The sequence below is a fragment of the Dasypus novemcinctus genome, chromosome 21, assembly GCF_030445035.2.
Source record: "Dasypus novemcinctus isolate mDasNov1 chromosome 21, mDasNov1.1.hap2, whole genome shotgun sequence".
Lineage (NCBI taxonomy): Eukaryota > Metazoa > Chordata > Mammalia > Cingulata > Dasypodidae > Dasypus > Dasypus novemcinctus.
In genome coordinates this window covers 86,931,905-86,957,562 of record NC_080693.1, presented here as the reverse complement: position 1 = coordinate 86,957,562, position 25,658 = coordinate 86,931,905, and the positions used below count along the sequence as shown (strand labels likewise).

The 25,658-nt window shown below is 48.2% G+C and overlaps 1 protein-coding gene across 7 annotated transcripts in view; it reads left to right on the top strand.

The window, feature by feature from the left end:
- B3GNTL1 (UDP-GlcNAc:betaGal beta-1,3-N-acetylglucosaminyltransferase like 1) overlaps window positions 1–25,658 on the top strand; it is a 205,919-nt gene that overhangs the window by 110,184 nt on the left and 70,077 nt on the right. For 5 of the 7 annotated variants that reach the window (XR_009182581.2, XR_009182583.2, XR_009182582.2 and 2 more), the window contains exon 5: window positions 11,625–11,690. Coding sequence is in view for 2 of the 7 variants with exons in the window: in XM_058284973.2 (XP_058140956.1) it covers window positions 11,625–11,690 (66 nt within the window). In the remaining 5 variants the exon portion in view is untranslated. Of the gene's footprint in view, window positions 1–2,812; window positions 3,003–3,608; window positions 3,701–11,624; window positions 11,691–25,658 lie in introns of all 7 variants that reach the window. The other 2 variants (XR_009182585.2, XR_009182584.2) reach the window with 2 other exon arrangements.

Genomic DNA, 25,658 nt, shown 5'->3' with positions numbered 1-25,658 from the left:
GCTGTACAAAACAAGATTTCCCTTTCAGGGCACACATAGAAACTTTCACAACATTCACGTGTTGCTTCTGTGGAAAATCTGAAGGCTTCATATCCTCCCTTTCCTTTGTAACTATATCCTGCATATTTAGGAACAGCCAACCAACATCATTGTACCGTTTAACTCCGCAAAACTCTATTGAAGTGTTAAAAAACATTCTATGGAAGTAGCTACTTCCAGTGGTGATATTTTGCATATCTCTATTGCCAACTTACAGCATGGACTGTCAGTGGCCTCTTGATTATTGGAAATAGTCATTAGTGCCCTTGAATCTAATCAGAGTAGAGAGCCAATTGCAAAAATCACAGAACCAATTCATATATCTCATTTTTAAGATTCTCTTTCTCAAGAACCTCTCCCAGTACCTAGCTGTATTAATCATGGTTCCCTAGGGAAAGAGAAAAGACAGAAGACATCTGTGAATACTGGGATTTTATAAAATTGTCTCATGTGACCATGGGAGATGCACAAGTCTAAATTCTGTAGAGCAGGCTGCTAGCCAGGGACTCTGGTGGAGGTCCTTGATGAGTTCTCAGGAGAGGCTGGCTAAGTAGAGATGGAAATTCTTTATCTGAATGCTGAAATCCCTTCTCCTTTTAGGGCCTTCAGCTGGTTGGCTAAGCTGTCACTCATTGCTGATGGCACATCCCTAGTTGACTGTAGATGTAACCAGCCATCTATGCAGTCAACTCACTGGTGATTAAAGTCCATGAAATGCCCTCATGTTAAAATTAGCCCAGCTTACTTGGCCAAACACCTGGGTACCATTACCAGGCAGAGTTTACACGTTAGCCTGCCCATCATACCTTCCACCCTCCCACCCCTCCACCCCGTCCACACCTCTGTCCCCTTCCATCCCTCAACCCCTTTCTACCCCTTCCACCACTTCCACCCCTGCCGCCTGCTCTGTCTCTGTCCCCTCCACCCTTCCCTCCATCCCTCCTCTGCCCCCCTCCATCCTCTTCCTTCCCTCTATCCCTCTGTCCTCATTGTCCTCTATTCCCTCTGTCCTCCTCCACCCCTCCTTTCACTACCTGCACTGGCTTCTTCTCATCCGGCCTTATTCACAAGTCATTTGGTTGTCACAGTGCTCGTAAGGCTGTTTTGCAGGAAACCATCTGGTTGATGGGCTAGCATATTCACCCTCACCCAGAAATGCAAGATACAAATACTAATATTAGGTCATCATATTGCTCAGTTAAAAGATACATATTCTCCCAATGACTGATATTTGTATTATTATTTTAGTTGTTCATTGAGTAAGTTTGTACCTTTAAATAAAATTCTTAAACCTTTGTTTTATGTTCCATCAACTTAAAACATTTTTTAAAATTTTGAGATAAAACATACCTATGGAAAAATGCACAAAACGTTTCAAGATTAATTATAAAGCAAATGTATGTGGAATTACTACTTGGTCAAGGAGTACTGCTTTACCAGTACCTTAGAAGGACCACCCTTGTCCCCTGCCTTTGTTTTACCCTCTCCTCTTGGAAAATAACCGCCATTCTGTGTTTTGAGGAAATGTTCTTGCTTTTCTTTATGGTAGGCATTATATTTGCATGCCTGACATTTTATGGTTTAATTCCACTTCATTTTTTTTTTTTTAAGATTTATTTATTTAATTTCCCCCCCTCCCGCGGTTGTCTGTTCTCTGTGTCTATTTGTTGCGTCTTGTTTCTTTGTCTGCTTCTGTCGTCATCAGCGGCACACGAAGTGTGGGCGGCGCCATTCCTGGGCAGGCTGCTCCCTCCTTCGCGCTGGGCGGCTCTCCTTACGGGTGCACTCCTTGCGCGTGGGGCTCCCCTACGCGGGGGACACCCCTGCGTGGCATGGAACTCCTTGCGCGCATCAGCACTGCGCATGGGCCAGCTCCACACGGGTCAAGGAGGCCGGAGGTTTGAACCGCGGACCTCCCATGAATTCTACTTCATTTTGATCTTTAAAGAAATGGAATAATATTCCATATATTATTTTGTCTTGCTTCTTTTGCTCAACATTATGTTTGTGAAATTTACTTATGTTGTTTGTAGCTATAATTTAGTTTCACTGCTAAACTATTTGAATGTAGTAATGTACACAATTTATCCATTCTATGAGTAGTGAACATTTGGGTTGTTTTTAGATTTGAGCAATTCTGCTGTGAACATTTCTGCATACGTTTTCTGGTGCATATGTGTCAAAATTTTTCTCCCCAGATAATGGAATTTTTAGGTCTTAGTGGATGTTTATGTTCATCTTTGTTCAGCAGTTACAAAGTGTTTTTCAAAACATCTCTACTGGTTTATACACCTTTCAGTAGAGTGTGAAAGTTCTTTTTGTTCTACCAGTTTGTTCTTTGGTTTTACCTTGCCGCCAACACTTGAAATTGTCCGAATTTTTTTTACCTTTACCCCCTTTTGCCTGGGTAAGTGGATTTTCCTGATGGCGAATGAGATTGAATAACTTTTCATGTTTGTGGTCCATTGGATATCCTCTTGCTTGAATTGCCTATTCAAGTCTCTTATCTATTTGCTATTGGGTTGTCTGTAGTTTTCGTCTTTATTTGTAGGATTTCTTTATATGGTAGATTCTGGAGAGATCCTTTGTTATATCTGTTGCAAATATGTTGCTATTCTTTGTTTTGTCTTTTCACTCCTTAGGAGTGTTTCTTGATGAACGGAAGTTTAGTTTTAGTTAATCTTTCTCTTTATGATTCCCATCTTTTGCGTCTTGTTAAATAAATCCTTCCCTACCAACAAATCACGGTGTTTGTCTCTTGATTCTCTTTCAGAATTTTATGAAGTCTTTCACATTTTGTTGCTCATCCATCTGGAATGATTTTTGTGAGGGGTGAAGTGCGGTTCAATGCCACTTTTCCCCCCAATACACCTGGTGGTCCCACTCTCCTTGTTGAAAAGCCCTTCCTTTTCACCGTCCGTCAGCAGCTCCACTTCTGTCTGCATATGGACTGTCTCATCAAGGTGAGCTTTTTAACAGATTTTGGTATCTGGCAGGACAAGCCCCTGAACCACGCTGTTCTTCACGAGTGTCTCGGTTGATCATGGCTCTTGCTCTTTAATGCACCTTTTGGAATCAGCTTCACGTTCCACAAGCAACCTGTTAGGGTTTTGACTGAGATTGTCTTGGATCTGTAGATTAATCTTGGGAGAATTGACATCTCTATTCAGAGAAAAAAATCTGGATTTTTTGAATCCATGAACATGGAATATCTTTCCGTCTATTTAGGTCTTTTGTCATTCAAGTCTTTCTCATTCAAGTCTTATATTTTTTATGAAGGGGTTCTGGCTTACTCCTTGGCATTTTTTATTTTTAATGATGTTGTAATCAGCATATTTTTTTAAACTTTCATTTTAAACTCTTTATTGCTGACATAGAAATCCAGTTTATTTTAATATGTTATTTTTATTCATCAGCCTTGTTAAACTTTCTTATTAATTCTTAAAAGTTATCTTTACATTCTTTTAGACTTCTGGCATGTACAAAGTATCATCTGCTGATAATACTGGTTTTGTTTCTTCCTTTATGGTTTCCACAATTTTATTTCTTTTTCTGGTTTCATGCTCCAGATGGGACCTCTGGCACAATGCTGGACAGAAGTGGTGACTGAGTGAGTCCTCACTCACTTATTGGCAGAAGGGAGGCCTTCCACAATTTATTAGTAAGAATTTTGTTTACTCTAGGTTTTCTCTTTAAACCTTTTACAGGCTAAGGGCGTTCTTTCCTATCCCTAATTTGCTAACAAATACTATTAGGGATATTAGCTATTTTTAATATATGTCTAGATGTGGTTTGTTTAGAATTTTATGTCTATATCATGAGATTGGCCTGTAATTTTTGTTTTGTTACCGTATGGTTCCAAATATTTCCTAATTTCCGTCATGATTACTTTTTTGGCTAACAGATTATTTAGAAGAAATTTTCAAAATTTCCAGTCATACTGGATGTTCCTGTTTGCTAGGCTGCCAAAATGCAGATACCGTGAAATGGGTCAGCTTTTAACAATGGGGATTTACTAGCTCACAAGCTTACAGTTTTGAGCCTGTGAAAAATATCCAAATCAAGGCGTCGTCAGGGTCATGCTTTCTTCCCGGATGCAGCTGCAGGGATCCCAGGCTCCGCTGCCCCACGCAGGCACGTGGTGGCGTCTGCTGGTCTCTCCCTCGCTTCTGGCTTCCTTGCCTTCAGCTTTTTCCTTCCCTGGCACTCTCACGCTCTCTCTCCATTTCATTCTCTTGTAAGGGAATCCAGGAAGAGATTAAGACCCTCTATGAATGAATGAGGTGGGACACATCTCAACTGAGATCCTAGTCACCAAAGGTCCCACTTAGAGTGGATCCACACCCCCAGGAAGGGATCGCCTTTACAAACACGCTTTCTGGGGCACGTACGGCTTCAAGCCATCACAGTGGGATTTTTAAGATATCTTTTGTTATTAATTTCTAGTTCAATTGTGGTCAGACAAAAAATGCTCTGTATGAATCCAGGCCTGTTGGATTTCCTGACTCTTGCTTTGTACCCCGGAATAGAGCCAGCATTTAATGACCATCCCATGTGTGCCTAGAAAGTTGGGTATATTGTTTTATATATACTTATCCTTTAGGTAAATTGCTTGGTGTGTTGTTCCAAACTCTTTTCAGTAGAGACTTTTTTTTTGTCATCTTGTTCTACAGAAATAAAGAGGTTAAAATGTTCTGTGATGGTGTATTTTTCATTTCTTTTAATTTTTATCAGATTTTGCTTTATTTTGTATATAGCATTTGGTACTACAAATTTAAAGTTATTCTATGTTCCTTGTGAATTTAACGTGTTAGATAGTATCTTCTATCCTTTTTTTTTTTTTGCCTTAAATGTTTATTTTAGAAGAAATTACTAGATCTACACCAGTTTTCTTTTGGTTGGTATTTGTATAATATATCCAATTTCATCTTTTTATTTTCTGTCTTTCTGTGTCCTTATCCATGGTGACAAGGTTTGCTTTTTCTGGGGCATTTAGCCCTTTACTTTGGTTTAATTGATGATGTAACTGCTTTTGTGTTTTGTGTTTTATGTTTGTCTCACTTGTCCTGTGTTTGTCTCTCTTGTTCCTTTATTTCCTGCCTTCTCCCTGCCCTTGCTACTTGTTTTCTTTGGGTTTTAGTATTCTTCTTTGTTTCTGTTTTCTTCCCAATTTCATTCTTTGGAATATATGAACTAATATATGCTACTGATATTCTTTAGTGGCTATCTAAAATTTTCTTAATACATTCCTAACTACCAAACCTAGTGTCAGTCAGTGCCCTCATTCTTCTCCGAGTAGTGAGGGATCTTACAGCGCCATAGCCGGCCTCGCTTCCGGCTTCCCTGCTGCTGTGCGTGCTCAGCTGCGCGCGCTTCAGGGAACCCCGTGGGCGAGGTGTCGGTCCGTGTTTCGTATGATCTCTTTGTTTTGACTGCTCCCGTACCCACCTGCCTCTTTCCATCCCTTTTTAAAAAAATTTATTGAAGTATATCACTCATACATGAACATACATAAACAATAAGAATATAGTAATAGTTGTAAACTTACAAAACAAACACACATAACATCATACAGGGCTCTCATACCTTACCCTACCACCAGTACCTTTCATTGTTGTGAAATATTTTTATTTTTATTTTTATTTATTTATTTATTTTTAAAAGATTTATTTATTTTTATTTAATTCCCCCCCTCCCCTGGTTGTCGTTCTGTGTCTATTTGCTGCGTCTTGTTTCTTTGTCCGCTTCTGTTGTCGTCAGCGGCACAGGAAGTGTGGGCAGCGCCATTCCTGGGCAGGCTGCACTTTCTTTGCGCTGGGCAGCTCTCCTTACGGGCGCACTCCTCGCGCGTGGGGCTCCCCTACGTGGGGGACAGCCCTGCGTGGCTCAGCATCCTTGCGCGCATCAGCACTGCGCATGCGCCAGCTCCACACGGGTCAAGGAGGCCCGGGGTTTGAACCGTGGACCTCCCATGTGGTAGACGAACGCCCTAACCACTGGGCCAAGTCCGTTTCCCATGAAATATTTTTAACCAATGATTTAAGAGCATTCTCAAAATATTACTACCAACCAAAGTATCTTATATTTGGTGTATTTTCCCCCACCCACCCTATTATTACTTTTATATCATTTATACACAGACACACATAAACAAATGTATAATAAAAGTTGTGAACTTACAAAGCAAGCATGCATAACATCATACAGGGGTCCCATACGTCAACCTAACACCAACACCTGGCATTGTTATGAGACTTTTTTACAAATTATGAAAGAATATGGTAGAAATCTTTACTAACTATAATCCTTACCTTACATTTGGTGTATTTTTACCCCAAACCACCCTATTTTTTTTTTTTAATATGTATTTATTATAGAAGTTGTGAACTTAAAAGCAATCATGCACGTGTGCAGAATTCCCATACAGCAGCCTTCTATCAACACATCACAGGAAGCAGATGTGGCTCAGGCGACTGGGCTCCCGCCTTCCACGTGGGAGGTCGCTGGTTCAGAGCTCAGTTCCTCAAAAGGCGACAGCAAGTGAGTGCGATAGGTAGGCTTGGCAAGCCGACACAACACGAGACACAAGAGGAAAAAAACATAATGAGAGACCCAACAAAGCAGGGAGCAGAGGTGGCCCGAGCGATTAGGTACCTCTCTCCTACATCAGAGGTCCTGGGTTCAGCTCCCTGTGCCTCCTAAAGAAACAAGATGAACAGACACAGCAAGTGAAAAACAACAAGGGGGCGGGAAGAAATAAATAAATAAAATCTTAAAACAAAAAACAAACACACCACACCATGGTGGAATATTTGTTACAGATTGTGAGATGATATCATCAGACTATTACCACCAACCATGGTCCATAGTGTGCATCTGGAGTACTTTTTCCATATTCCCCCACTGTCAACACAATACATCTTTGCATAGATGCATGAATATTACAGTATTGCTATTAACCACAGTCCATAGGTTACTCCAGTTGTAGTTTTCCCATGCTTCTCCACATTCCCCCTACCCCGCAATAGAAACGTACATCTGCCGTAGCTCACAAAAGACACTCTTGCATCTGTGCCATCAACCACAATTCTCATCCACCTCTGAGTTTACTGTTATTCAGTCCCTACATTATTCTCTAGGTCTCTTTCAATTGACGTTTACATCCCTAGACTACCCTTTCCAGCCACAATCCCATTTCTAAACCAGCTATTACTCACTATAATGTATTACCGTCCACTCTATACACTTCCACACTTTTAAAATTTCTGCTTACATTAAGCATAAGTAGTCCATCTCAGTCCTCCTCTTAATCTCCTTTTAAGAATCCACCACAAACCACCAGGTCTTGAAGATGTTTTCCTACATTTTCTTTTAGAAGCTTTATGGTTTTTGTTTTTATATTTAGGTCTTTGATCCATTTCGAGTTAATTTTTGTATAAGGTGTGAAATAGGGTTCTCTTTCTTTGTTTTGTCTATGGATATCCAGTTCTCCCAGCACCATTTGTTGAATGGACTGTTCTTACCAAGCTGGGTGGGTTTGACAGACTTGTCAAAAATCACTTGACCATAGATGCAAGGGTCTGTTTCTGAACCATGAGTTCGATTCCATTGGTCTGTGTGTCTGTCTTTATGCTAGTAACATGCTGTTTTTCCCACTATAGCTAGGCAATATGATTTAAAGTCCGGAAGTGAGAGTTCTCCAACTTCTCTTTTCCTTTTTAAGATGTTTCTGACTGTTTGGGACCCCTTACTCTTCCAAATAAATTTGAAATCATGTTTTACATTTATTTTAAAAATGCTGGTGGAATTTTTATTGGGATTGAATCTGTTTATCAATTTGTATAGAATTGGCATCTTTATTATATTTAGTCTTCCCAACTGTGACCATGGAATGTTCTTCCAATTATTTAGGTCTTTTTTAAATTTCTTTTAACAGTGTGTTGTAGTTTTCTGAATACAAGTGCTTTACATCATTGGTTAAGTTTATTCCTAAATATTTGATTCTTTTAATCACTGTTGTAAATGTATTTTTTTTCCTGACTTCCTCCTCAGATTGCACATTACTAGTGTCTTTTTTTCTTGAATTTTAAGGGGAGTACTGGGGATTGAACCTGGGACCTCATACATGCCAAGCAGGTGCTCTACCACTGTGCTACACCTGCTCTGCACTAGTGTCTTTTAAAGCCTGTTTCATCTGATATAAGTATAGCTACTCCAGATTTTTTTTTTTCCCCTTTGGTTACTGCATGTGTGGAATATCTTCTTTTCAGCCTTTCACTTTCAATCTATTGGTATCCTTGGGTCTAGGGTGAGTCTCTTGCAGACAGCATATAGATGGCTCATCTATATGAGTCTTTGTCTTTTGATTGGGGAGTTTAATCCATTAACACTCAGCATTATTACTGTAAAGACAGTTCTTATTTACCCATTTTGACCTTTGGGTTTTACCTGTCATATTTTATTTTTAGCACTCTTTTGAGACTTTTAGTTACTTTTACTGATATAATCTTGATTTCTAGACTTTTCCAAGCCTCTCTCTCCTGTCTTTTCTTTTCAGACTGAGGCACACCCTTTAGTATTTCTGCAAGGCTGATCTCTTTGTCATAAACTCTGTTTCTCTTTATCTGTGAATATTCTAAACTTGCCCTTATTTTTGAAAGACAGTCTTGCTGGCTATAAGATTCTTGGCTGGAAATTTGTCTCTTGCAGTATCGTAAGTATATCATACCACTGCCTTCTTGTCTCCATGGTTTCTTTTTTTTTTTTAATATTTTATTTTTTATTTCTCTCACCCCCTTGTTTTTCATTTTCTGTGTCTTGTTCGCCTTCCTTGTTTCTTTCTGAACCACTGGGAGCCAAACCCGGGACCTCTGATGTGGGAGGGAGGCGCCCAATCTCTTGAACCACCTCCACTACCCGCTTTGTTGTGTCTCTCATTCTGTTTTTCCTCCCCATGTCTCTTTTTGCATCATCATCTTGCCTCAGCTCGCCACACTTGCCCATTGCATCAGCTCGCTGTCTTCTTTAGGAGGCACTGGTAATGTCTGCTCCCTGCTTTGTTGTGCCTGTCATTATGGTTTTTTCCTTCTTGTGTTTTTTGTTTTGTCTGCTTGCTGTGCCTGCCTGCCCTGCCAGCTTGCTGTCTTCTTTAGGAGGCACTGGGATCTGAACCAGTGACCTCCCATGTGGTAGGCAAGAGCCCAGTCGCCTGAGCCACATCCGCTTTGCCTTCCATGGTTTCTGATGAGAAACTGGCACTTAATCCTATTGAGTGTCCCTAATATGTGATGCATTGCTTTTCTCTTGCTGCTCTCAGAATTCTCACTTTGTCTTTGGCATTTGACATTCTGATATTAGTATGTGTCTCAGAGTTGGATGGGAGTACATTGTGCTTCTTGGACATGGATATCTATGTCCTTCAATAGAGCTGGGAAATTTTCTACCATTATTTCTTCAAATATTCCTTCCACCTCTAATCCCTTTTCTTCTCAATCTGGGAAACCCATGACACATGTGTTTCCATGTCTCTTGCTGTCATTTAGTTCCCTGAGACCTTGTTCAATTTTTTTGCATTCTTTTCTTCATCTATTCTTTTGTATGGTTGCTTTCAGAGGGCATTTCTTCAAGCTTACCAATCCTTTCTTCTGCCTCCTCAAATCTGCTGTTATGTGACTGCAATGTATTTTTAATTTCATTTATCACACCTTTGTTCCTGTAAGATCTGCTATTTTACTATGTAGGCTTTCAGATTCTTCTTTGTGCTCATTCACTGTCTTCTTAATATCCTTAATCTCTCTAACCATTTCATTGAATTTATTTAGGGTATTTGTTTGAGCATGTATGATTAGTTGTCTCAACTCCTTTATGTCACCTGGAGGCTCATCTTGTTCCTTTAACTGGGCCATATCTTCCTGTTTCTTGGTGTGGATTATAATTTTTTGTTGTTGTCTTGGCACCTGGCTTACTAGATGTATTTATTCTGGGTGCAGTTTTTCTCTTTAGTCTAGAACTTTCTTGCCCTTTCTCCTTTCCTGGTTGTGTAGTAGGAGTTGGGGTTGTAAGCTGTGGAGGCTCAAGCTGCCCTCATTGCCCCAGGGACAAATGAAGCTTCTTCCACTTTTTCCCTTTGTGAGGGGTAGGGACAGAGCCACAGCCATGTGGGATAATCCAAGTCTTGCAGGGCTAGACGGTCATTGCCCAGAGAGACTGATGAAGCCTCACACCCCTTTCTCCCCTGCCTGGGGCCGGGATGGAGCTGCAGGTGTGGGCAGCAATCTACGCAGTGTGGGTCCAAGATGACCGCAGTTGCCCTGGTAGACTTCCGATTTTCAGTCCATGTCAGACTGAGTTCTCTGCAGTTACCTGGATAGGCTGGTGCAGGGCTCCTCAGCCTCCTCCCTGCCAGAGGCGGGGCTGAAGCCTGGGTTAGGGCTGCAGGCTGATCTGCGTGAAAGAAACTGATGCCACTGTCAGAGTGATTTTCAGTCCACCCCACTTCCCTTCAGGCTGGGGGCCGAGTCAGAATGGCGGCTACTGGCCTCTTTCCGGCTCGAACAGGTTCAAACTTCAGCTGTTCTTAAGGTTATACTTTAGCCAGCCTAATTTACTCATCAGTAACTGAAATCAGTGGCCAACCATCTCTTCCTGCCCCATTTTAGGGAAGTGGAATTTCCAAATCCAGCCACAGAATAGCTCTTGATATGGCTTGTGCCTCCAGTGGAGGATGGGCACCAGCCTCTGGGCATGGAGCCTCTACTTACGAGTCTTCTCTGCAGATGGGCAGTCTCCTCCTTCCATTCTTCCAAGATATTGCAGGATGCTCTTCTGGTCTCCTGGAGCCCCCACACAGGTGCTTCAGCAGCTCCAGAGAGCTCTGGGTGATTACCACCTGCCCTGTAGCATGAGCCGACTCTTGGAGCGCCTTCCTCAGCCGCTATCCTGCTGGCTGTCCTCTTCTCATCCCTTTTTGCATCTCATTTTCTATCTGTGATTACTCCCTTCCACCTAAAAGCGTATTCTGTAGAATTTCCCTTTGTGGGTATGCATCTGGTAAACTTCCATATCTTGTTAGTCTGAAAATATCTTTAGTTTACCTCTTTCCTTATAGCGTATTTTCTCTAGTTATTGAATTCTAGGTTAGCAATCATTTTCTTTCATCTACTTGAAAATATTAAATCACTAACCTCTGGCTCCTTTTGCTACTCTATGTCCATCTCTCTCTCTTTTGAAGGTAAGTCTGTCCTTTTCCCCTTGGGAGCTCTTGGGATTTTCTTTATGTCTTCGGGTTTTTCTAAAGTTCCCTCTGATATATCTAACTTGTGATTTCCTTTCAAGCCTCTTGGGACTCTTGGATCTGCAGATTGGCCTCCCCTGGGGATTGAGCCTGTGAGGCCCACCCCGGGCTTGGAGGCCCCTTAGGTCAGCTCCTGGCTCCTGCTGTCCCCTGGGGCTTCTGTCCCTCCCCGTGCCACCGCCGCGGACCCAGTTCTTGGAGGGTCTGGGTGCACCCTGCGCCTCTCTGGGATTTTGCGATTTTTCTTGTCAGCCTGCTGATATTAGGGGTCTAACTGTGCTGTCTTCTCCAGGACGACGAGATGGTCCCGCAGAGGGTGCGGCTGCAGCACGAGGCCGCCCTGGAGCATCCGCAGAGCGTGAGTACCCCTGCCCGGCAGCTCTTCAAACCCGCCTCTCCAAGGGCGGAGAGTCCCAGAGAGTGAGCTGGGGCTGGGCTGTCTCGACGTCTAAGGACGTTTTCCTTTGATGAAGAAGATGCTTCTGATTTCAGAGAGCACTTGTTGCTTTCAAGTGAGCCCAGTTTTGTTTCTGCTTTGTTTTTTTTTAAATCAGCATTTTAGAAGCAGAACAGCTTAGATATAGAACAGATTGGGAACTGTCGTATGTCCACAGTTCAAAATTATTCTTACTATGTAGATAACCTCAGATTATGGCTCTTACCTTTAAAATGGCTTCTCAGCCAGCACCTGTAGAGCCAGGCTTTCCTAAGCAGCACCAGCAGCGCGGGAGGAAGGCCACCCACCCCTCAGGCGACCAGCACCCTCCCCCCAAGGCCAACCGAGGTCTTGCTCGGCTTCTCCATGGTCAGCCGGTGTGGGCCAGGGCGGCAGCGGGATGCCAGGTGCTCAGGGCGTGGTCGTGCCCTGGTTTCTCAGGTGCCGTCTTGCAGGACCCGTGCTGCCGTCGTAAAGCCCCGCTGGGTCTGGCACTCCAGACCAGGCCTGCACTTGTGCACTGCCCGCCCTCTAGCCCTTGCCTCCAGTCGTCAGCGCACGTCAGTCACGGGGTCTGTCCCAGCACAGCCCCACTCGTGGGCGGCGAGGGGCCTGCGAGCATCTGTCCAGCATGCGGCGCCCACAGCCCACCACTGAGGGGCCGGCGCAGAGCGCCCACGGTTCCCAGGCATCGCCGACCTCTGATGAGAGTCGTGTGTGTTACTCAAAAGAAGGGACTCAAAATATACTTTCTGGAGATAAAACTTATCAAGGAGTTTGAAGCATTTTTGTTCATTCAAGTACATGTAGTTTTCTTCCAAATACATTAACCTTTTATTGGCTCAGGTTGTTCAGTTAACCAAAACCCAGTATGTGCGTAATTCATACCCATTTCCTCATCTTTAACAGTCTTCTGTTGTCTTACTGTCATGTGAGGGTGATGTTTTACCGTTTAAGGTTGATGCTGCAAATGCTTACTGCCTGCACTGGGACTGTGTGTGTATTTATTTAATATCACAAGCATTGGCAGCGCCAGACGGTTGGAAAATGGCGCCTCCGCCCCTGCCAGTGGAGCCAGTCCCCTGCTGCACGGCTAGCCGGTCACGTCCAGTGGCCAGTGGTGCCCCACTCCGCACAGGGCTGGACAGTGAGCCCCTCGGCCAAGGTGATGCTGTGCACAACCCCACGGGGCGACTCACACTCATGGGCTCTCGTGCGGCCGGCACGGCCCTGTGGGAAGGTGCAGGTGCACACCTGTACACGCACCTGTCCAGGCAAGACAGATCACTGCCCCTTCCAGGCCTCCGGGGGCTGGTGGGGTCCTTGAGGAGTGGTCCATCCTGGGGCTCAGTACCGGTGTCTGTGGCTGGAAGCCCAGGAGCGGCCGCTGGGCCCAGATACTTCCTCTTCTCGGCCCCCAGCTGCCCTGCCCCTGGGCTGCCCCTGCACCACAGTGGGCGTGGGGACATGTGAGTGCGCCTCCAGCCTCTCACCACCTGTCCCTGCACTTCCAGCTTCGCTCCTCCAGGCCCCGACCAGGCGGCCACACCACTGGCCACTGCCCTTGAGGGTGTGTGTCCGTCCCTCCATCCACGTTCTCGAGGCTTCACCACAGTGGACCTCAGGCCACCCCGAGAGGCGCTGGCGTGCAGCGGCTGTCCCTTCTGTCTCTGAGACACCAGGCTCAGCGGCTCCTCCTCTGCAGCTGCTCCTGCAGAGCCTGGGAGGCTGCAGGTGTAAGCTGAGAGGAGTGTCAGTACAGCAGGGACAGGGCGACAGGGCCCGCGGTGCCCCCTGACCTGCTGGTGCCCACGTCTGTCGTGGCCTTCATGCTGGTGCTGTTCGGTCTTTGTGGCGTCTGGTGTTGCCCAGCTCAAGGCAGGCAGTTTTGGCCTCCTGGACACCACCTGTGCAGGGTGTGCGGCTCTGTCACTCAGCAACTCAGCCCAGAATTCCATCAGGCCTTGCCCCAGGCCCTGAAGGCAGCTCCCCCCTCCTCAGCCTCTGCCTGAGGGGCCTGTGGTCCAGGCAGTGAGCCACTTCCTTCTTTGGGCCCCACGCGAGACCAGCAGCCTTCCATTCCACCAGGTGTGAGCCTTTTGGTTCCGGCCCTGATTTGGTGTGTGCATTCCCTCACCTGCCAGGTCAGTGGTTTGGAACAGGCTGCCCTGTGCAGGGCGAGCTGCCTCCAAAGCCCAGAGCCTCCTAGCTGAAAGAGAAGGAAGGCCTGTTGCCCTGGAAGGGGTCACGTGGCCCTCCTGCTGGCGAACCAGGCCTGGGCATGTTGGGACCCTCTGCTCGTCACCAACCTGAGGCCGCCATCCCAGTGGCCAGTGCGATGCTTTGCAGAGTATAAGGTGGCCAGGCCTCTTGCATGGGCAAAGTCACCCGCCGCCACGCCTGTGGGCTGCTGTGCCTGGAAGTCTGCCCCGGCCAGCAGCCATGGATGGCTGGTTTTGCAGGTGTGTTGGGGACCCTGCCCCTGCACCCTTCCAGTGCCTGAGGGGCTCTCCCCTGCCATCCCTCCAGGAGGGACTGCTGGGCTCCCTCTTGGCAGGTCCAGGGGCTTCTGCTCGGCCTTTCTCTGTCTTTGGCATTTAATATTCTGATTAATGTGTGTCTTGGAGTTGGTCTATTTGGATTTATTCAGGTGGGAATTTGATGTGCTTCTTGGACACAGGTATCTGTGTCCTTCAATAGGGTTGGGAAATTTTCTGCTGATATTTATTTCTTCATATATTCCTTCTCTCTCTTCTGGGGCACCCATGACATGTATGTTTGCACATGTCTCTTGCTGTCGTTTAGTTCCGAGACCCTGTTCAATTTTTTCCTTTCTTCATTTGTTCTTTTGTATGTTCACTTTTAGAGGCTGTGTCTTCAAGCTCACAAACCTTTCTTCTGCTTCCTCAAACCTGCTATCATAATACTCCAGGGTATTTTTAATTTCATTTATGGCGCCTTTCATTCCTATAAGATCTGTTATTTTTTCTGTGTATGCTTTCAAATTCTTTTTTGTGTTCACCCAGTGTCTTCATAATATCCTTAATCTCTTTAGCCATCTCACTGAGTTAGTAAGGAGATTTGTTTGAAAATCTATGATTAGTTGTCTCAACTCCTTTATGTCATCTGCAGGCTTATCTTGTTTCCTTTAACTGGGCCATGTCTTCCCGTTTCTTGATATGGATTGTAATTGTACATTCGCATCTTGGCATCTGGCTTACTAGATGCGTTTATCCTGGGTGCGGTTTCTCCCTTTAGTTTAGGGCTTTCTTGTCTTTCCTCCCTTGCTGTTTGTGTAGTAGAAGCTGAAGATGTAGTTTTGCTGTAAACTGTGGAGGCTGAAGCTGCCCACGTTGCCCCAGGAATTGATGAAGCTTCTCCTGCCTTTCTCCTCTGCCAGGGGCAGGACAGAGCTGCAGCCATGTGTAATAATCCAGGTTGTGCAGGACAAGACTGTATTTGCCCCGAGAGACTGATGACGCTTCACACTCCTTCCTCCCCTGCCTGGGGCAGGGATGTAGCTGTTGTGGGCAACATTCTATGCCATGTGGGTCCAAAATGACCACAGCTGCCCAGGTAAACTGATGTAGCACCAGACCCCTCCCTGCCAGGGGTAGGGTGGACCCTCTGGAGTGCCCAACAATCCAATCCATGTGGGCCAAATACACCTGCAGTTGCCCTGAGAGGCTGAGGGAGTGCTGTCCCTTCTGCCCTTTAGGGGGTGGGAACAGAACCCCTGATGCCCAACAGTTCAGTCCTTGTAGGCAAGAAGTGCCTGCTGTTGCCCAAAAAGGCTGTGGAGACACCAGACCCCTCCTTTCCTATTGGGGGTGAGGGTGGATCCACAAGTACCCACCAGTCCAGGCTGTGTGGGCCCAAAGCACCTGCTGCTGCCCTGAGAGGCTGAGGGAACACCAGCCCCCTCCTATCTTAGGGGAGGGCAGAGGTGGAGATGGACTTGAAGGCACTCAAAAAACCAGTTCCTGTGGGCTGAAAATGCCAGCAGTTGCCTGGAGAGGCCAAGGAAACCCAGCTCCTCTCCTGTGTTATTGGGGTATGGGGATGCCACTCCAGGTGTCTGGCTATTCAGTCTGTGCCAGCCAAAAGCACCTGCAGTTACCTGGAGACACTGGTGCAGGTCCCGCCAGCTTCCTCCCTGCTGGAGGTGGGGCTGGAGCCTAGGCTAGTGCTGCCAGCCAATCTTGGTGGAAAGAAGCTGGTCCCTAACTTCACCGGAATTTCCATCAGCCCAGCTTCCCCTTATGCTGGGGACGGAGTCAAAATGGTGGCCACCGGTCTCTTTCCAACTTGGTCGGGTTCAAACCCTAGCTGTTCCTAGGACTACACTTTAGTGAGTCCACTAGTCAGTAGCTGAAGTTGGTGGACAATCCTCTCTTCCTCTCATTCATGGGAAATGGCGCTTCTAACTCTAGCCATGGAACAGCTCCTGAGGCGGTTTGCGCCACGAGTGGAAGATGGGCACCAGCCTCTGCAGTGTGGTCTGCAGTTTCCCAGAGATGTGGCGCAGGTCCTCCAGCTTCCTCCCTGCCACAGGGGCTCTGGGGCTTAGGCTAGTGCTGCAGGCTGGTCTGGGTGGAAGGAAGCCGGTCCTACCATCACTGCGATTCTCAGTCAGCCCTGCTTCCTCTCGTGCCGGGATGGAGGCTTTCCGACTTGGACAGGCTCAAACGTTAGCTGTTCTTAGGGTTATGCTTCAGCCAGCTGAGCTTACTAACCAGCAGATAAAGCTGGTTCCCAGCCGTCTCTTCCTCCCACATTTTTGGCAAGTGGAGCTTCCAATTCCAGCCTTGAAAGAGCTCCCGTGGTGGCTTGCGCCATGGGCACAGACCGCCGGGGCGTGGAGCGCTCTGCTCACGAATGTTCTCTGCAGATGGGCAGTCTCCTCTTTCCATTCTTTCAAGGACGTTGCAGGATGCTCTCCAGTCTCCTGGGGCCCCCCCCAGGTGCCTTAGGTGCTCTGCGTGATGCTAACTGCCCTGCAGCAGGAGCGCTCCAGGAGCACCTTTCTCAGCTGCCGTCTGGCTTCCCCTCCCTGTGTCTATTGCTTTTATTTCAACAAGCAGTCGACCGTCTTATGAAAGAGACCACAGATGGGGGAGTGTCTTCTGTATTCACATGTGGCTGCCAAGAGGGACAGTTTGCCTGATGCGCACGGAAGCCAGGATTTCGAGGAGAGTTTTATTCCTGGTTGACCAGGAAGGAGCCCAGAGGCACAAGTCAGAGCAGCCTCCTGGGCAGCGCGTGCTGGGGTCTTTCACCGTCCAGGGAAGGCAGCCTAGCGCGTGGCCAAGCACGGGCGAGGCGGGGCGGGCCAGTGTGGTTTGCGAAAGGCGAGGTGAAGTGACGCGTGCTCGTTGAAATGATACCTGGCCCTAAAATGGAGGCCTGGCTGCTCGGCGACTAGAACCGGTTAGAGTCGTCTTCAGAAACTAACTGTTCTGAGCGGCAGCAAGCCTCCTACGAGTAAACATGAGGAGGTGACATCTGAACAAAAGTTTCTAGAAACTTCTACAAACCAGTAAGGGAGGGGCTACTCTGAGGAGTGGATGGTGGTGGTTTGTAGCCACACGTGGCCGCCTTCCTCTCCGCTCTTCGTTGCCTCGTGTGGACCCAGACCTCTGGGAGGCGCCTCGTCCTCCCCCTGGAGAGCATCTGTAACCTTTCCTTGTGAAGAATTGTTCCAGCTCTGGTTTTTCTGAAAAAGGTGGTTCTTGCTTTCATTTTTGAAAGCTTTTTATTGGTGCCCTGAATGCAGACTTGCACTGTGACTGGGTCTCTCCCTGAGTTGTCGCTGTGCTGACAGGCTGTGGGCACTGCCCTGCACAGGACTGGAGCCTGCGCTACTTCCCTCAGCCCGAGCGGGCGTTCGCCTCACCAGAGACCACCGGCCTGCTCCTCAGCTGACCCTCGTTTCCAGGCTCCTCCCCCCAGGCCAACATGCACGCACACACATGCACACAGGCTAGCGTGTGTGTGCACACATGCACACTTGTACACGCACATGCACACAGGCATTTGCCACACATCCCAGTCTCACCTAATGTCTGCTCTGTGTGTGTTTGTGTGTTTGCTGCCAGAAGCAGGTACCATAATGTGTTGGCTTTAACTATGGGAATTCGTTAACTAATAACTTGCAGGGATTTTTTTGTTTGTTGTTTTTTTAAAGACTTATTTTTTTTTTATTTCTCTCCCCTCCACTCCACCCATTGTCTGCTCTGTCCATTTGCTGTGTGTTCTTCTGTGTCTGCTTGTCTTCTCATTAGGCAGCTCCAGGAACTGATCCTGGGACCTTCCGGAGTGGGAGAGAGGTGATTACTGTCTTGTACCACCTCAACTCCCCATTCTGCTACGTGTTCTTATTTTCTCTCTTCTGTGTCTCCCGTTGCATCATCTTACTGTGTCAGCTCTCAGCGTTGGCCGGCACTCCCGCGTGGGGTGGCTTTCCTGTGCTGGGCGGCATCTCCACGCAGGGCGGCACTCCCAAATGGGGCAGTATTCCCGCATGGGCCGGCGCTCTGCGTGGGCCAGCTTACCCTCACCAGGAGGCCCTGGGCATCAAACCCTGGACCTCCTGTATAGTAGATGGGAGCCACTTGGTTGAGCCACAGCCGCTTCCCAGCTTGCAGTTTTGAGGCCTGGAAAATGTCCGGATCGAGGCATCATCAGACACTGCTTTCTTCCTGAAGTCAGCTGCGGGCGACCCTGGCTCCTCTGCCGCGTGGCACCTGGCAGCGCCTGCTGGCCTCGCCCCTCTTCTGAGTCAGCTTTTCGCTTCCCATGGCTTTCTCTCTCCCTGTCTGACTTTCATTCTGCTTATAAAGGACTTCAGTAATAGGATTCAGACCCGTCTGATGGGGCTGCGCCACACCTTAACTGAAGTCGCCTCGAAAGGTCCTGCTTCCAGTGGGTTCACGCCCACAGGAGTGGGTTTCGTTTGAGAACTTTTCTGGGGTACTTACAGCTCCAAACCACCACACTCCTTTAGTTTGTATTTCCTAAAAACAAGGACTTTCTCTGACATAACCACAGTGTATCAGTCAGATCAGGAGATTAACATCAATATATTCCTATTCTCTAATCTACTTTTTTCAATTTTTACCAGTTATTCTATTAATGCTCTTTTTCTGGCCCAGGATCCAATTCAGAATTAGATGTTGCATTTAGCTGTCATGTCTCTTTGGCTTCTTAAGGAACAAATTTTATATAATGGGTCCCATGAACAACCAAGATTAAAATAATACAATTTTAAGTGTATAAAATTATCCTCTTTAAAAAATAAATTACCGGAAAAGAGTAAATCTACATGGTGTTTCCCACTACTTAAACTTGCAATAAAGCAGTGGAAGATTGCTCAGATACTTTATGAAATGAGGAGTTTTGAAAACATAGACCATTCCTTTGCTCAGTGATTTGAATCATTCACCAAAAAGAAGGTTTGCGTGTACTTGCTGAACTAGAGCTGGGCTTTTAGGAATATTAGAGGAGATTCTATCAGCTTCCTTTTGCTGAGAAGCAAAGCAGGCCAGAACTCTGTGGCTGAGACCAGCCCGTTTCCCATGTACGGCTCCCCTGTGGGGGCGGCTCTCGCTGGGCCTGTGTCCTCACTGGTGCGCCCCGGGCCGAGGCCTCTGCAGGCTGGGACTCGAGCTCCTCCACTGCCCGCTGTGGCCCCAGGAGCCTCAGCCGCCCTAGTCGAGGGCGAGGAAGGAGAAGCTGCCTCCGGGTGGGAATTCAGGGCACTTTTAAGCTACAGCAAGACTTGTGTTTAAAAGTGCTTCACGGACAATTACGGGACATTATAGATCCCCCCAGGGCCCACTGGATGGAACGTGAGAGAGTCTGGGCTATGATGTGGACCATTGACTATGGGGTGCAGTGATGCTCAGAGATGAACTTACCAGGTGCAATGGATGTGTCATGATGATGGGAGAGAGTGTTGCTGTGGGGGGAGTGGGGGGCGGGGGCGGTGGGGTTGAATGGGACCTCATATTTTTCATAATGTAATTTTAAAAAAAATAATAAATAATTTTTAAAAAAAGGCATAAATAATTATTTCAATAGAAGTCAATTTTTCTTGGATATTTAATCAGTGAGAAAGGAATAGAGTCGTAAAAATCAGTCCCCCTGGCAGCTAGCAAATACATTTTTTTATTAATTAGAGGTAGAAAATATGATGCATGTGATGGTTAGGCTATTGTGTCAACTAGGCCAGGTAATTGTGTCCACTTGTTTGGTCAAGCAAACACTGGGCTAACTGTAATACAAGGACATTTATGGACTTTAGTCACCATTGACTTTACTGCAGTGGAAAGTCATAGATAGCTGGTTGTAATTATATCAGTCAGGGAGATTGCCATCAGCAATGAGTGATGCTTAGCCCAAATAGTTGAAAGCCTCAAAAGGAGAAGTGATTCCAGCATTGAGAGAGAATTTCCCAGCTCGTCTTTGGACAGCCGACGTCTCCCAGAACTCATCAAGAACCTTCACTGGACTTTCATTGGAGCCCCTGGTTGCAGCTGCCTGCAGAACCTGGACTTGTGCATCCCCACGGCTGCGTGAGAGCCTCTTATAGAATCACATACTATTGACGGATATCTCTTGTTGATTCTGTTTCTCTAGAGAACCCTGACTAATACAGTGAATTTTATGTGATAAATTAAGGTAGAAATGTAACTATTAAAAACTTCACATTTATAATTTAATAAATAATAATAGATTTTAACCACCTTATTTGGGTAATGCACACTGAATTGAAAAGAAATCATGTAAAATTTTTATCCACAGACTTTATTTGGGGTGACTTAAAGATTTTCATAGTCCTGCAGAGCATTTTGGTGAGTTTAAAGGAGTCAGCACCATCATGTGTGCTTTGAATGTTGGTGGGTTCTTTTCTTTCCTCTCAGTATGACCCAGAGAGCATTAAGAAAACAAAGCCCGTGCTGAAATACGAAGAGGCACCACGGTTGTCAGGACTTTGCGGAGCCTCTGCTGCCGCGCCCAGTGCTTCTGGCCTCTGCCTGGCTCCTGTCACCACAGCCAGTGCCCCTTTCGACCCACACCGCACTCTCACCTGCAGGCACGACCCCTCTGAGATGGCCGTGGCTCTCCTCATGGTTCAAAGGCTTCGTGAAAGCAGCATTGTGAGTGGTCGCTCTAACACCCCAGAGCAGCGTGTCGGGATTAGATTCAGGACAGATGAGGCAGCCAGCCTCCCCTTACCCCCTCCCGTGGAGCAAGAAAGAGCAGGTGTTTTGGGAAATAAGAGGCAGGAAAGGGGAATCCATGCATGCTCAGAAGTAAAAGATCTGAAATTCGATTCCCTTAAAAGGGTCAGAGCTTGCAGGGCTGCTCCCTAGCCCTGGGAAAGTCGTCCGGGGCCGCAGAGGACGTGTACCCCAGTTGGAGGACAACTGAGGTAGATCAGCGAGGGGAGGGAAACAGGGGAGGGGAGCAGGGGAGGGGCTCGGGTGCACTGGTGCAGCGCCGGGGCCAGGCCTTCCTAACAAGCTATTATCAGCCACCTTTGCGGCGCCTCTCTTCTAGCTCCCGCAGGAGCAGAAGCCACGTGTTAATTTAGTGAGCAAGACCCTCACCTGCTTTGTATAAATAATTTTACAGAGCTTGTCCTGTGAGCAGCTAGCCATCTAGCTCCCTGAGCTTTTTAACTTGTGTGTCTTAGGAAAACTTCTAAGGTTAGGCACAGAGTTTTTAGATGGTGTGTGAATAAAATTGGTTTTTTAAAGTTTTTAGATAAGACACTCAAAGCAAGAGTCATAAGAAAAAATAATGAGGTGTGGAGTTCACTTAAATTTAAGCACTTTTGCTTCTCAAAATACACTACTAACAAAACAAAAAGTCTGGGAGGGAATTTAGGTAAATCACATAAATGATAAAAAGAACTGTACCCAGAATATGTAAAGAATGCTCACAACTCAATAAGAAGGGACGGACTTGAATAGACCACATGAATAACTACGGAGAACTGCAAGAGGTGCAGAAACCTCGAGGAGCTGCCGCTGCTCACCAAAGAACCTTCAGGCTGAAAAGACAAGCAGCCACGTGCTGGGAGGGTGTGGAGAAACAGCAACCCTGTGTGTTGCTGGTGGGACTGTAAAGTGATGCAGCCGCTGTGGAAAACAGTTTGTCAGTTCCTTAAAACATTAACCATAAACTTAGCACAGACCCCGCAATTCCTCTCCTAGAAATGTACTCAAGAGCAATGAAAACATATGTCCACGTGAAGACTGGACACAAATGCTAACAGTTGCGTTATACACAACAGCCAAAAACTAGAAGGCATCTAAATGGCTTTTACATGGTGACTGGATGAACAAAATGCACAACTGTAGAACGGGTGGCTCAGCTGGAAAGGAGAGAAGTGGGGAAGACAGGCTACAGCGTGGCCGACCCTCAAAAACCGTACAAATGAAAGAAGCCAGGCTATTTCATTTGTACGGTTCCATTTATATAAAATGCCCAGAAATGGCACATTTAGAGGCAGAAAGCAGCACAGTGGTTGCTGGGGGCTGGGGGTAATTGTGACTGTAGATGGGTTGAAGGGGACTTCTGGGGTGATGGGGATGTCTTAACATTGGATTGGTATGAAATCACACGATTCTGTCGATTTACCAAAAATCATTGAATTGTAAACTTATAATGGGTGAAATTTACAGTATGAAAGTATACTAAATCTGAAAAACTAAGGAAAACAAACAAACCCTGTAATTCTAGAGTAGTACATAGTAATTTCAGGGTAATATTTTGGGGGGATTTTGGAACTTTTTTGGTTTCATTGCTGCTTTAAAACTAGTCTTTTGGATTTTTTCGTGCATTGACCTTTAAATTCTGTGAAACCATTGATTTTGAGCTCATTTCCAAAGAAAGGAGAACTACCCGTCAACAACATGCCTGCCCCTTCCCCTTTCAGTGAGGCTGCATTTACATGTGCGTGTGGAGCCACCCTTGAGGAAGTCGTGTTGTTCATTTGTTTTCTTCTCCCAGAGGTTCCTCCTTCTCCCGGGAATGTGTAAACTGCAGGGAAAGAGCTGGCCAGCAAGAGTCTGCCCTCACTGCTGTTTCCCAATCCTCCAGCTCACGTTTCTGGTCTCTGGCCTGGGCTCTCAGATCCGTGGACCAGACTTCCCCGTCCCACCATCGTGGATCTTGCACATATGCATGTGTGGTCTCTGCATATCACGTATGTGCATGTGTAGACTCTGCATATCATGTATGTGTGTGGACAGTGTGTATCATGTATGTGCTTCTGTGAGCTGTGCATACCATGTTTGTGCATGTGTGGTCTCTGCATATCATGTATGTGCATGTGTGGGCTCTGCATATCATGTATGTGTGTGGGTGGTGTGTATCATGTATGTGCCTGCGTATACTGCATACCGTGTGTGTGAGCTGTGCATACCATGTATGCACAGGTGGGCTTGTGTATGTCATGTATGTGCCTGCATAGACTGCATGCCCTGTATATGCATGTGTGGCCTGTGTGCGTACCATGTATGTGCACACATGGCTTGTGCATACCATTCATGTAGGCAGCATATCATTTGTGTGCTCATGTGGACTGTGCAGAGCACGCGTGTGTACATGTGGACTCTGCAGAGCGTGTATGTGTACACGTGGACTGCGCATATCACATGCACACAGGGGACTGCATACTGTGTACATCGTGGACTGGCACTCACACCAACTGCAGGTCCAGCTCCGTCTCGCAGGGGTTCTGGGCCTCCCTCTGCCCGGCCCCCTCCTCCGCCTCCTCCCTCCCGTGACCTGGAGGTGCTGGGTGAGAGCGCGTCCTGGGCTGGCAGGTGGCGTAAACCCCGGAGTCGTGCAAGGCAGACGCTGCACGTCCGACCTCTGGGCTTGCTGACCCAGCCTGTGTGGCGCGTCCTCTGAGAAAGTCCTTGCATGGGCTCAGCCCAGGGCACAGCTGCACTACCGCGTATGTGGGAGTGTGGCCCCCGCCGAGCCATCCAGGCTATGCTGCCCCAGCGAGCCTGGGCCGAACCAGCCAGGCACCCGCTGAGGCTGATGCTGCCGGTGCGCTGAGCCTCCCGTGGTGAGTCCGGTGGGTCAGCAGGCCAGCAGGGCTCCGTTCTGGGTGCAGGCTGACGGGGTCCTGGGTCCAGCGCACTGCCAAGCGAGAGCCTCTGTGCCAGCCAGAGCACCAGGGTCTCCTGCGCAAGGCGCAGGTCTGCCCGCGCTCAGGGCAGGTGTGATGAGCGGCTCAGGGCCCAGTGCCCACCAGGGCCACCCTGCCAGGTGCTGCCTTCGCCCTGGTGGGGACAGCGAGTATTTTATCTCAGGTCAGTGGCCAGGAGAGTTGATAGTAGGGTCAGAAGCAACCTGTTTCTTTTTTCCTTCAGCACAATCCTCAGCCCAGACTCACGTCTCTCTGAAAGGTCGGAGGCGGGTACCTGGCGAGTAGGGTCTGCACTGCCCCTTGTGTTCAGTCGAGGTCAGGGCAGGTGTGACTGGGAGGTTCAAGCAGGTGTGAGGGCCCAGGTGTGAGGGGGCAGGCGGGCTCCCCTTGGTCACGTGGTCCTGGCCACACGCCCGGCTGTGTGGTCTGGGGAAGGAGCTTCTCCACTGGGCATCGGTGTCCAAGCCCTGGTGAGGACCAGGACACACGATCAGCTTACAGTTTCTGCTCCGTCACACGCCCAGGTCTGTTACACGCCCAGGTCTGTTACACGGCATGGGGCCCCTTACACGCCCAGGTCTCTGTTACACACCCAGGTCTCTGTTACACACACCAGGGTCATCTTGCACACCCAGGGCCCCCTCACACACCAGGGCTCCCCTTACATGCCTGGAGCCTCCTGCACACCCAGGGCTCCCTACGTCCTGGGCTGCCCTTACATGCCCAGGGTAGAGCACACGACTGCCCACAACCCTACTTCACCTGCCCTTGGCTGGGGTGCTTCCTCACTGGTTTCATCAAGGTTCAAGTGAGATGGTGGGAAAGGGCGCCGTAAGCGTGAGGGAGGGGCAGGCGTTCCGTTTCCTTCGTTGCTTACAGGGGATGTCTGCAAACCAGAGGGTGGCCAGTCCCCCACCCCGAGTCTCAGCCCTGATGGACCGGCTGCCTCTGCAGCCCGAGCGCCACATTCCCTGGAAACCGGCGTCCCTGTCCTGGGCTCCACCGGGGGCCTGCCGAGACCCCTGGGGCCCGCCCCGTGCCTGAGGGACCCCGCAGGCTGTTCCCGCTGAGGAACGGGGGTGCCTAAGGGCAGGCTGTCTTCTCATCGGGGGGCCACGCTGCTCGTTCCCCAAACTGGGCCCCCTCAGGAGGGGAGGCGCCGTGGCTGTGGAGCGGGGGCATGAGGCGTGACGCTGCTGGGCGCGCCGCTGGCCTGAGCACCGTCCCCGGAAGAAGGCAGGCAGCTCCCGGAGGCAGTCCTGGCCATGTTGTCACGCCCACGTCCTCGGTGGACGGGGACTCAAAGGACACCGCTGTCCCTGCGGCTGCGTCTCGTGCCGAGGCTGGCGGCGGCCTCTCCGCGCCGTGTGGCGCAGTGTTCTGAGAGCAGGGGCCCCAGGGAATGGCGGGAGCCACCGTGCTTTTTACGACCCATAGGTCTCTGACCTCCAGGTCAAGGCGGGCCGCGCAGACCCTAGTCCCGCAGGCGCGGACGCCACGTGTGGGAAGGGCGAGTGGCTGCCCGGAGCCGCCCACTGCCAGCAAGCCCTCCGTGCCACCGGCCGACCCTCGTTTGGCTTTTTTCCAGCCAAGTTGCCAGATGCTGGCGGCCCTGCTCCCGTGGCGGGCTCGGAGAACTTTGCTCCTGCTCCGCCTGCTGGCCGAGGCTTTCAGCCGCTCCCTTCCAGCCAGGACCCCCGGCTGGCGGCTTCTCT